The 12,813-nt window shown below is 39.7% G+C and overlaps 1 protein-coding gene across 2 annotated transcripts in view; it reads right to left on the minus strand.

Annotated features, from left to right (window-relative positions):
- Positions 1 to 12,813, minus strand: part of BAIAP2L1 (BAR/IMD domain containing adaptor protein 2 like 1) — a 92,915-nt gene that overhangs the window by 24,429 nt on the left and 55,673 nt on the right. For both annotated transcript variants that reach the window (XM_078440406.2, XM_078440405.2), the window contains exons 4-5: positions 342 to 403; positions 163 to 234 (exon numbers count right to left, since the gene is read on the minus strand). In XM_078440406.2, the coding sequence (XP_078296532.1) occupies positions 163 to 234; positions 342 to 403 (134 nt within the window). The remainder of the gene's footprint in view (positions 1 to 162; positions 235 to 341; positions 404 to 12,813) is intronic.

A 12,813-nucleotide genomic window follows, 5' to 3' on the forward strand; every position in this document is an offset into this window, starting at 1 on the left:
TCAATACTAATCTCTATCCGTATTTGCTGCTGCTGGATACACAGTGAGAGAAAGTTCTCCTAGGGCTTAGAGACCAGGCAAGCGTAGCCTCCTGGGAAAGCCAGGCCCCTGTGCCCCACACCTACCTCCACCCACGGAGGTGGAGCAAAACCGTGTACTCACATTCATGTATTTTACATCAAGTTCTGTCTTCTTCTCCAGCTCATGTATAATCTCTTTATGGAATTTTTTGAACTTTTAACAAAAGAAAATGAAAAATTCACATCAGCTTTGAATCTTTAAGCAAAACAAATTTTTAATGTAAAATAAATATATTTTATAAGTATCAAAAGTTTACATACATTTTCATCAAGACTCTCATTGAGTTTCTTGTGGGTACTTGAAATCTCTATGAGAACTTGGCCTGTGAATAAAACCAGATGTTGGGGGGAGGGGGGAGAGTCACTGGGTGGATTTTGTAAAGATATTAAAGAAAGTAAAATAATGGAATGAAGCACAGTCTATCACTGCCCTCAATGCCTGGAAGCATCAGGCCCTGTGGCCTGTCAGAAACACTGACTTCACACCCACGGCAGGGTGGGTTCCAGAGGGACACAGCCCCTCGCAAACTCACTCCACAACATTGTTCACCCAAAGAATGCCAACTTTTGTCTTCAAATTCACATCATGCTTTCTATATTTACTCCCTCCCTAAGCTGAATCTTATTTATCTGATTTAATTTTTAAATTCACTTACAAAAGATTATCATGGTCATTATAGTAACTACCTATAGGAACAAATGACTTATTTTTATCTAATCCCCAGAGTAATCTGATTATCTGTCAGGCATAAAAGATAAAGGTTATTTTTTCTCTCATTCTTGTGTCCTTTTGGAAAATATTAATGCCATGGGAAAATGCAGCAGGGACAGTGCTCTGCCTCATATCTCCCGGGACTACACCAAGTCTCTGACACAAGTACAGTCACAGGACAGAAGAGAATGTTCCAGGACTAAGGAGCCTTACTCCAAAGGCAGCAGGATGATCATTTGATTTGCAAAGCACATCTCTGGCAGTTTGAGGCAGTGTGATAGACATGTTGACTGTGAGGTACCTACTGGGACATACGTGTTCAGGAAGTGGTTGAATTTCTTCAACTCTGATAAAGGTGAACAAGAGCCTCTCTCTCCCTGCTCATTTATCTGTAGGAACCAAATGGGTCTGATACCTAAGACCTGGCAGATATGGAATCATCTGGAATAACCACCAGACCATACTAAATAAAAACAAAATGTGCTGGGTAGGTCCCCTACAGTTCAGTGGATATAGATAGAAAGGAATTCCTTGGGTGAACTGAAAGGCTGTAGATGAAGGAGAATTTAAATTAAGACTGTGGTGGATATAGGAAAAGAGAAAGAATACCAACTAGACTATGACTTCAGCTGTCACCTTTACACAAATGAGTGCCCTGTTGTCGAAACAGTTTAAGACATCTGACTCTCAAACAGTCTAGGTTTCCCCCAATTCAACCCTTTTCTGGGGTACCTGGGTGGCTCATTCAGTGGAGCATCTGATTCTTGATACTGGCTCAGGTCATGATCTCATGGTTCATGAGACTGAGCCCAGCATCCAGCTTTGCACTGACAGCATGGAACCTGCTTGGGATTCTCTCTCTCTGCCCCTCCCCCAATTGTGCACGCTTTCATGCACATTTATTTATTTATTCTCTAAATAAATAATCATTTAAAAAATTTAAGAAAAAAAAAAAAGAAAAAGAAATTCAATCCCTTCCTGAACATGTTTGTCCACCTGGATGTCCCAGGAGGTACACCATGGTCAACATGTCTAAAAGTGAGCTCACCCCATATTCTCTAGCCCCAGCTCTTGGCTGCCAGCTAGCCAGTCACAAGGGGTCGACAATTCACCCATGTGTCACACTCAATGACAAAGATGCATCCCTTGTGCATGTGGTGTCATCACTTGGGCCAACCTCTAGGGTGAAATCATGCCCCTTACTCATCTTGCTTCCTTGGGCAACAAATGTGCTGGCCCTTCCCTGCCGTGGAGAGAAGATATGTGGAAATGACATGTGAAATCTATGTGCACTCAATCATCTGTCCCAGGCCAAGTGGGGAAGAGTCACCGTAATCTGCCACCCAGCAACACATTCAAACCCACCAGTTGGACTAGGAGTGTCCCCCTGCCCATCATTTCTCTTTACTCCCAGCTTGTTCTCTTCTGGATCTTCTTCCTCACAGGTGCCAGAGATCCCTCAAAACCAGATGTAACATTTCATTCCCCTGGCCCCCACCCATGGTATCCCAGATAAACCACCTCCTCAGCATGAAGCCCACTGTGGACAATGCTGCTTAAGATAACCATGGCAGGTGGTGGGGACAGAGAACTTCCTGTAAGGAGAGAACCTTACAAAGTTACAGACAGGTAACTCCTAAGTCCCTAAGCAGCCTATGATTCTAGGAACCTCTAACAGAACAGCCTGCTGGATGAACCAAAGGGAGGGGGCAGACACACAGCCAGCCGCATCCCCACCACACCAAGTTATCAAGATACCTACTCTCCATCCTTAATGACATTGACTTCATTTCTCCCATAATTACGTTCTCCTAAAGCTCAACATGAAATAATTCAGAGTTACCACAAAGGAAGCCTTCACATGCCCGAGAATATAATTATATTAAATGTCATTTTATCATTTAGTGATTTCAGACACTGAAATAGTCTAAGTTACTTTCACATCCATTTTAAAATCATAAATAACTCTTGGCTACAGATGAAAAACAGTAACAACAAAAAAAACCCCTACTTCAATTATTTGAAAATTAAGCACTCTATTCTTGGCAAGTCAGATCTACTTTTTTTAAAAAGTCTAAAAATAATTGTGCTTAAATCACTCAGTGTGACTCAAGCTAGAATCAAAGCACTCACAATTTTTTTTTTCATATGGTCATGAACTTTATCTCTACAACCGTATATAATGTGGATCTCCGAGAAGCATGTTGCCAAAACAAAAGCTTGTGCTAGTGTGGCACTCTTGTGAAAGCCAGCACTGCTGAACCTGGTGCTTGGTCTCGAGGCCCCTCCCACCTCGTGGTTTTCTCCCTGTAGGCAGCTGGGTGGAAAGGCTCACTGAAACAGCCCATTCACTCTGTGGCCAGGAGCAGAACACCCGACCTTATCCTGGTTATTCCTGCCCCTTACAGTTCGTGGAATTTAAATGCTGACTTTATAGCAGCAGCCACGGAGTCCTCGGTCAAAGAAGGATTAGAAAACATCTTTACTGTGATTATGGGAGCTGCCAAAAGTGTATCTTGAAACAGAAAATGAAAAGTCTTTATGTTCAATCTACAGAAGTTTATTCTTAAATATAGCGACTGTTCCTTTATGTCTGAAACGTGGCATTGCACACGTTTATTTACTCTTAGCCCTGTAACCTAATTTTTCATAAATTACATTTGAGAAGAAAAAATTTTTTTGAAAAGGAGGGTGGAGCAGAGCCCACATTCTAATGGAGCAGAACTAAACACACACCCAAACAGGAACCAATGTGCTGGTCCCAGAAATCACAGACCATATGTACTGATCAACCATTTCCTTTTTCCCTTTTAGGTTCTGAGTACACATTCTGGGAAGAAACACCCAAGTACAGTAATATGACTCAGTCTGAGTAAATTATATTCTTAAATAGCATTACTAAAGGATTCACATATATACATATTTCAAAATCATGAATTTGACATAACTAAAAGTTGATGTCCACTATCAGTTTTAGGAACTTTGAATAAACATGTCCAATAATTTGGACAATACTATATAAAGATACGAATTTAAGCTGAATGGATTTAAAAAGTTAAATAACTAAAATTAAAGAGTATTACTTGTATGAACACATAAAAGTTTTCACTTGAAATACAGATTAGTTGTTGGACTGTTAATATATTTTCAACTAGATAATCCATTTTTTTAAAGTTTGAGAGCGAAAGACAGTGTGAGTCGGGGGAGGGGCAGAGAGAGGCTCTGTGCTATCAGTGCACAGCCTGATGTGGGGCTTGATCTCATGAACTGTGAGGTAATGACCTGAGAGGAAATCAACAGACGCTCAACTCACTGAGCCACCAGGCACCCTGACAACTAGATAACTCTTCATCAATTCACAGCATAAATTTAGAGAAACCAGATGGAGATTATTAACAGACATGAGTAGCACAGAACAGGTGCTCAACGTGTAGGCACACAGACTCTTTTTCATTTATAATTGATCATGGATAATCAGAACACAGTATTTCCAGAAAGCACAGAGCAATGATGGAGTGAGTCACACACGATTTCCTCCCTGTTACTTCAAGTGGAATCAAACAATAAAACGAGACAGTAGAAGCCAACCTACTGTGGACCTAAAGTTACATGAATTATGGTAAACCTGACCAAAAAGTCACTGGAAAAAGGATATACTTTTTCTGACAATTTTTAAAATATCAAACGTGATGAGAAAATATAATGGAAGTAAAAGCAAACTACACGCAGATGGCTATGTTAAATACAAAAGTATGTATCCCACAGATTAGAGTCACCAGCACGGAATTAGTACAGAGGCAGATTAGTAACCATGAACACGTGACTCAACTTGAAAGCTTTACCAGCATCTAAGAATAGCCCTCAGGGCTGCCCACCCACAGTCCCTGGATGCAACTGGAGGTGCTCTTTTCTGGTGAGTGTCAATACTGTACCAGTAAACAACGTGCATGTAGGGATAAAGCCAAATAAGTGATAGGGTAAGCATTTCATCCAACACTCCTCCAGAAATCTAGCTTCTGACCTGGCCAACTATAGTACCACAGTTCTAATTAATGTCTTCATGGAGACCGTAATTATTCTACCACTGATCACGACTTAGTCCACCCAAGAAAACAAGTTGGACAAACAGAAATCGTACATTAGAAGTATATAGTGTTCCAAAGTTCTTTCATAGTCTGAGAGAAAAGTAAAGTGCCAGGCAGCATCTGACTTTGTTAAGAAGAGATGCCACTAGGGTAGCCACTAAAAGAATAAAGTGCGTATAACGACCAAGCAAACAGAGAGGGAAAAAAAACAATCAGCCAAAAAGAGGACAAGAGAAGAAATGAGCATAGGACAGACAGCAGAAAATAATTACACTTAATGTAAATAGACTATATAATCCAATTAGAAGACAAAGACTGTTAGGATTAAAAAAACAAAACACCCAATTATATTTTCCTTAAAAGAGACACACTTTAAATATAGGGATACAGAGAGTAAAAGGATGGAATAAGATATATAGCAAACACTAACCAAAAGAAAGCTGATGTAGGTACATTAAAACCAAACAAGATGTAGTAAGTGGTCAAAGAGGGTGAGAAGCATTATTAGAATTAGACATAAAACAATGATTTCATAATGGGAAAAGGTTCATATGGAAGATGGAAAATTTTTTTATTCATAGGCAGCTATTAACATGGTCTCAACATATTTAAACTAAAGCTGAATTATAAGAAGAAATAGATTAATCAATAATTGTAGGAGACTTCAATATGCTTCTCTTGGTAAATGGGTAGAATGAGTAGGCAAATATAGCAGTACAAATGTAGATAACCTGAATAAGATGATAAATACAGGTGATCTAGTGAACATATATAGAAGACTATATCTGATAACTTCATTTTTAAAGCAAAGAGTATATTAAAAAGAGATCAAAAGAAAACCTCACTCTATTTCAAAGGGCTGAAATCACAATGAGTATGCCCTTTAACCACATCAAAATTAAACCAGAAACCATTAAGAGAAAGGTAACCAGAAAATGTCCCTATACTGGAAATGAAGAAACAGACTTCTAAATAACCTACAGATCAAAGAAGAAACCACAATGGAAATTAAAATTATTTTGAAATAAAATGATAAACATAGGATATAAGAACATGTAAGATGTAACTAAAAATTGTGGTTAGAGGAAATTTATAGCCTTCAAATGCATATGTTAGAGGAGTGTGAAAAACACTAAACACTCATTTCAAGAATTTAGCGGAATATAATCCAATAATAAAAATAAATTAACTACTGATAAACATAACAACACAGATATATTTCAGAAATATTATATTAAATGAAAGAAGCCAGACTAAAAAAGCTACATACTGTATGATTCTATTTATAAAACATTCTGGAAAAGGCAAAACCGACAGTATGTGATAAACAAATCTGCTTACTCTGTGATCCAGCAATTCTACTCCTAGATATATTCCCAAGAGAAATGAGTGCATTTGTTTACCAACAGAAGCACAAGAATGTCCATAGCAGCTTTATTCACATATCCAAGGCCAGAAACAACTCAAACATCTATCAACACTGGAATGGATAAATTATAGAATGGATGAACTCACACAATGGAGCAGGAAGACCCGATATCTGTATATAAATTCCTCTCAAATCCTTGGCTAACACCTAAACTACACATGCACAGGGTGAGACTCTAAGAAAAACCAGCAGTTAGAAGGATGTAGAGTTTGGCAGAGATTCTCAGTAGGACACACATTGAGTTGTCGGGGGGAATACAAAGTTGGGAATTCAAGTCCCACCAAGTGAGAAAGGCTTCATAAATACCACAGGCTTCCCAGTGACATCAAGAAGGGACTTAGGAATAAACACTAAGTCACAGGACAAGGGCAAAACCAAAATAGATCCACCAGAAAAAAATCTACCAGTAAGCCTCCACGAATCAAGGTGATCTACTAGTAATGTAACTGTCTACTGGAATAAAACTTCACAATCTTAAGAGGAAGATAACAAAATAGAGTCTCTACGACATTTTTTTAGTTTAGTTATTTATTTTGAGAGACAGAAAGCAAGCTCACTAGTAGGGTAAGGGCAGAGAGAGAGGGAGAGAGAATTGCAAGCAGGCTCTGTGCTGTCAGTGCAGGCTCAAACGAGGCTCAAACCACGAACCATGAGATTGTGACCTAAGCTTAGATCAAGAGTAGGACGCTTAACCGAATGAGCCACTCAGGTGCCCTGAGTGTCTATAACATTTTATCACAATGTTCAGGACAGGAAAAAAAATTGGTAGGGTGAATGACAAACTTACAAACTCTGAAATCATTTTAGTAGGATCATTTTCTTTTGGTATTCCAAAATGTATAATTATAATACTTAAGTTTATGTATAACTTCACTATTATAAATAAACTTATAAATTGATACAAAATTTTTTTCCTTTTGTGACTGGTTTACTTAGTACAATGTCCTCAAGGTTCATCTATGCTATAGGATATGTCAGAATTTCCTCTCTCTCTTTTTTAATGTTTATTTATTTTGAGAGACAGAGCATGAATGGGGGAGGGGCAGAGAGCGAGGGAGACACAGAATCCGAAGCAGGCTCCAGGCTCCAAGCTGTCCAAACAGAGCCCAAAGCAGGGGCTCCAACCCATGAACCATGAGATCGTGACCCAAGCTGAAGTCAGATGGTTAACCAACTGAGCCACTCAGGTGTCCCAGAATTTCCTTTCTTTTTAAGGCTGAATAATATTCCACTGTATGGATATTCCTCATTTTATTTATCTATTCATCATGAGGAAAAAATGTTGACAGTCACTTTGGTTCTTTCTGCCTCTTGGCTATTGTGAGTAATGCTGCATAAACATGGGTGTGCAGATATCTCTTCAAGACTCACTTTATAAAAAATTTATTTTTAAAATAAATGTTTTTTTAATTTTGTTTTTTATTTTAGACAGAGAACATAAGCAGGGGAGAGGGGCAGGGGAGGAAAGAGAGAATGGAGCCTGACATGGGGCTTGATCCCACGACCCTGAGATCATGACCTGATCTGAAATCAAGAGTCAGATGCTCACCAGGTGAGCCACCCAGGTACCCCCAAATTTATTTTTTTAATTCAAGTATAATAAACATACAGTGTTCTACTAGTTTAAACTGATAAAAATTTTTAATAATTCCAGAACTGTTTTATTTATTTTTTTAAGTATTTATTTATTTTTGGGACAGTGAAAGCAGCAGAGGGGCAGAGAGAGGGGGACAGAGGATCCAAAGCAGGCTCTGTGCTGACAGGCTGGCTGCAGTAAGCCTGATGTGGGGCTTGAACTCACAAACCACATGATCATGACCTGGGCTGAAGCTGGACACTCAACTGACTGAGCCACCCAGGTGCCCCAATAATTCCAGAACTATTTTAGGTGTATCACAGAATTGAGAAAATGTACAAATATGATGATGTTATTGGGAGCCAATATTTGCACATATTTCCAAAATATGTAAGTGCATATGCTTATTTTTATATGTCCATGTGTATACATGCATATATGTATGTATATACACAGGTATGGTTTTATATGTATGTATGTACACAGTACACACTGTATACATGTATATATTTCCTAGATCTGTTTGCTGAAAGGATCAAGATGACACTTCAACAGAGCAATAAGCACACCTAGTATTCAAATCTTAGCTTCTAGTATCATCCCCACTAAAAGCAAGGAGCATTCCTCAGAAAAAAATAGCTGTTGATTCCACCATTGAGAAGGGACAAGATGAGCCTCAAACGTACTTTTATGCAAGAAAATAAGGAAGTATACAAGAAAGAATGAATGAATGAGTGAATGAATTAGAATCACCCTGAAGGAGCTCCTATTGGCCCAATATAGGATGGTTTGAGCACCAAAGTAATTAAGGACAGTAAGAGGATATATATAAATAATTGAAAAAACCTTGGAACCCATGAGCCCACAGCAATAAATAGATACATAAAAAAAGAAAGAGGAGAGAAAGGAGGGCTTCTGTTAAAAGTAAAATGCAACAAGTACAGTAAACACTCATTCAGGCAAAATTAATAGATGCTGAATCTAGAGAACGAATGTTGATGAGGAATAAGAGATCTGCATAGTCTGGGTGCGCCTGGCTGCTTCAGTTGGTGGAGCATGTGACTCTTGATCTTGGTGTAATGAGTTCGAGCCCCATGCTGGGTGTAGAGATTACTTAAAAATAGAAAAATCTTCTAAAAAGTTTTTTAAAAAGATCTACCTGCTCTGGTCATCAATCCAGTGCTGGTTGATAAAGAAGTGTGTTGACATGAGAAAGAATACCTACCAATGCTCTGCTTATTTCATAGTAAGTCTCTGGCAATCTCAATCTTAGAAAATAGTAGAAATGGCCAAAGATCTGAAGGAGAAAGTTCTCTGAGCCAAACAGAAGTTGTAGCTACAAACCCAAACATTCTTTCCTTCTTGGAGAGAAGTGGAGTCCCTTTAGACACAGAACAAATGAACTTTTATATATAGACCTAGAATAGGTTTCCCAAAAGACATCGTTCTTCCATAATGAAAGGCCAGCAGCTACTGCTGGTCTCTCAGTGACAGAACACAAGATGTCTAAGAAGAGCTCCTGAAGATGAAAGGCTGGTTGAGGAGGCTGGAAAAGAGTGGGGTACTGTGAAAGCTAAAAGACTGGGAGCATTTTCAGAAAGTGGGGTGCTCTGCATTGTAATCACCCACAGTGAACTCAAGGGGCACAAACATCGGGTAAAGGTTAAAGCATCTGCAGAAAGATGCAATGGTGCCAGACAGGCCTCTGGTAAGTTCTTTAACCTCTCTCCAGGTCATCTCATGCAGCCTCAGTACTGTCAGCTGTATGGTGGTAACCAGAATATCTACTTCACAGGCTTAGGAGAGTACAGTGCTTTCCTGAGCTCTGAAAGGAAACACTGGCTGGTAAGGTGTGCATCCAGACAGGAGTAGCAAATAAGTTAAATAATGCATGAAACACAACAACAGAATGGGCCCACATGCTTTTCAACATGCTTTCTTTCTGAGTACTTGTTTTCTGGAAATAAAGCCCACATACTAGGTTGTCAACTTATAACTAGTTACCACATTTGTTTAAATATTTCTTGTTCCTTACATGTACACATCTGTGTATTCTTTAATATACTTTAGTATGCTTAAAATGTTTCAGAATAATTCCTAAAATTTACTAAAATAGACAAATGGACACCCACCTCTCCTAAACTCAGCTCAGTGCTCCTCTCATGTTTCTTTCCCCCTTCCTAGGGTCCCCAAAGGAAAAACTGTCCATCTTCTGTTGAAGGTATTCTTGAGAAAATGGCTAAGAAAGAATTCTTGAGATGTCTTTGGTGCAAAAAGATGATTTTATTAAAACACAGGGACAGAACCCGTGGGCAGAAAGAACCACACTAGGGTTGCGAGGAGTGACTGATTATATACTTTTAAGTTAGTGGAGGTAAGGGATAGCGTAGCCTCTAAGGAATTTGAAAGCAAGGATTTCAGGACCTTGAGGGGCTAGCTGCTGTTAAGATAAGGTTACTTTTAGTCTTTAATAAAACAAAAACATTAAGGAAGTAAGGCAGCCATGAGTTGCTTGAGGAAGGTCATGGTCTGCATGTTTCAAGTGTTTATGAGTGGGCTGCAAGCTCTGAGGAGATTTAAGCTACATTTCTCTTGCCTTTGTTTCCCTTACCACTATTATCAAAAAGGAATACACACAGTACTCTTTCCTCCACCTCAGAGCCTTTCCTTTTACTAAACAGAATACTTAGCACTTCAGTTTTAAATTTTTTTTTTTCAACGCTTTTTATTTATTTTTGGGACAGAGAGAAACAGAGCATGAACGGGGGAGGGGCAGAAAGAGAGGGAGACACAGAATCAGAAACAGGCTCCGAGCCATCAGCCCAGAGCCTGACGCGGGGCTTGAACTCACAGACCGCGAGATCGTGACCTGGCTGAAGTCGGACGCTTAACCGACTGCGCCACCCAGGCGCCCCAGCACTTCAGTTTTAAGTGTTGACAATTCTTCTATAGTTATACTGTACCAGGAACGATCCATTGGAGAACAGACACATCTGACCACTGCTGGTTAGAAACCAACCACCAAGGGCACTTCTGGTTTCTGCTCTGGTTTCTGTGAAGAACTTGGAAGTCATTACTCTCTTACTCACATGAAGAAGCTAAATAAACTGAAAAACAACAGTGCTTCTTAGATTCAGTAGAGAATTAAGTTCACAGGTAAAGATCTGCCCTGAAAACCAGAGAGAGGCTAATGTGGAGAATCCTGGTTTACTGGCAGCAGAAACCAATGCTGGAGCCAGTACTGCTAGAAACTCTTCAACTGTAACTGATGGTTGCTGGAGGCTCAGCACGAACCAGCTTGAGCTAAAAATTCCAGGGGCGCCTGGGTGGCTCAGTCAGTTAAGCACCCGACTTCAGCTCAGGTCATGATCTCGCAGTCTGTGAGTTCAAGCCCCGCGTCGGGCACTGTGCTGACAGCTCAGAGCCTGGAGCCTGTTTCGGATTCTGTGTCTCCCTCTCTCTCGCTGACCCTCCCCCATTCATGCTCTGTCTCTGTCTCAAAAATGAATAAACATTAAAAAAAATTAAAAAAAAAATTCCAGAGGGCTCAGTCTTAGGGGAGGAGTCTAGCACTTTCATGAGTATTACCTCTAGGAGCCCCCACCAGGTTCCTACCCTGAAGACTGGAGAAAATGCCCACGGGGCTTACAGGCAGGTGGAGGGGGAAAATAACCGTTCTGAAATCAGCCCAGCATTGTTCTGTTCTTGCTTTGTTCTGTGTATGGAAGGCGAGGCCTCAGAATAAACTGTTTTACTAAAGCCTTATGCCAGGTATTTTGACCCACTAAAAATCAAATACACCCCACAAAACAAAAAATGGAGATTTAAACCTAGAATTATAGAATTATCCCCCTCCCTAATACTTCACTACTACAGCATCCATCAACAGGGTTTACATCTGAGACTTCATTTAGAAGGATTTTGGGAGGAAACTGAAAGACAACAGTGGGATGGGACAAAGCAAGGACATCAGAGGAAAACTGAAGTTCGAAGCTCTTCCCAGAGAAAATCACAGAGGACAGAAACTTGGTGCTACATAAAGAAATGAAAATGAGTAAAGGAAACCTCATTTCAAATGGAGTCAGAAAGCCCCCAAGGGGGTAGTTCTTGCCCATAACCACTTGTGCCGTTTGCAGACCTCAGCAGGGAAAAGGCAGCATGTCTGAATTTCCCAACAGGAAGAAGCCTACTACCCGCAGGAGGAGGAAAGAAGATTTTCTCCAGCCCAGCAACAATTCAGCCAATGAGAAGTCACCATAAACCTGAACTCTCGCCCTCCTCCAATGAGCTTTCATTCCAAATAGCCCCTCCCACTTTGTCCTTTCCTCTGTAAAAGCAAACCCTCTCCTGTGTTTTCTGGACTTGCCTATGGTTTGTCATAGTCTGTGTACCCCCTACTGCAATTCCCAAATAAACTCATTTTGCTGGTCAACTAGTTGGCTATTTTACTTTTAAGGTTGACAGAAATGAAGAGCATTAAAAAAGGAATGAATGAAAGCAATTAAACCTTGTATTTCTTATTCTTAATTGATACACTAGATAACTGTTTATTTGAAGTAATAGCAACAACATATGGAGTGGGTATGACTTATGGATAAATCAGATGAATAACAGCAGTGCTACAGAGGTTAGGAGGGAGGAACTGGTAACACTCTGCATAAAGACCCTGTGCTGCCTGGGAAGTGATACAGTGGTGTTTGAAAGTGGACCTAGATTGCCTGTATACTACCCAACCTTAGGACAACCACTACCAAAAAAAAAAAAAAAAAAAAAAAAAAAGGTTTAAATATAATCAGTATGCTGAGAGGAGATAAAATGGAATATAAAATGCTCAATTAAAACCAGAAAGTGCAGGAAATGGGGAAGATTGTTTTAAGATAATGAACAAGTGCAAAGAATACAAAACAAGTACATCATGTGATGTTAATCCA

This window comes from Panthera onca, chromosome E3, assembly GCF_046562875.1.
Source record: "Panthera onca isolate mPanOnc1 chromosome E3, mPanOnc1 haplotype 2, whole genome shotgun sequence".
In the NCBI taxonomy this organism is placed as follows: domain Eukaryota; kingdom Metazoa; phylum Chordata; class Mammalia; order Carnivora; family Felidae; genus Panthera; species Panthera onca.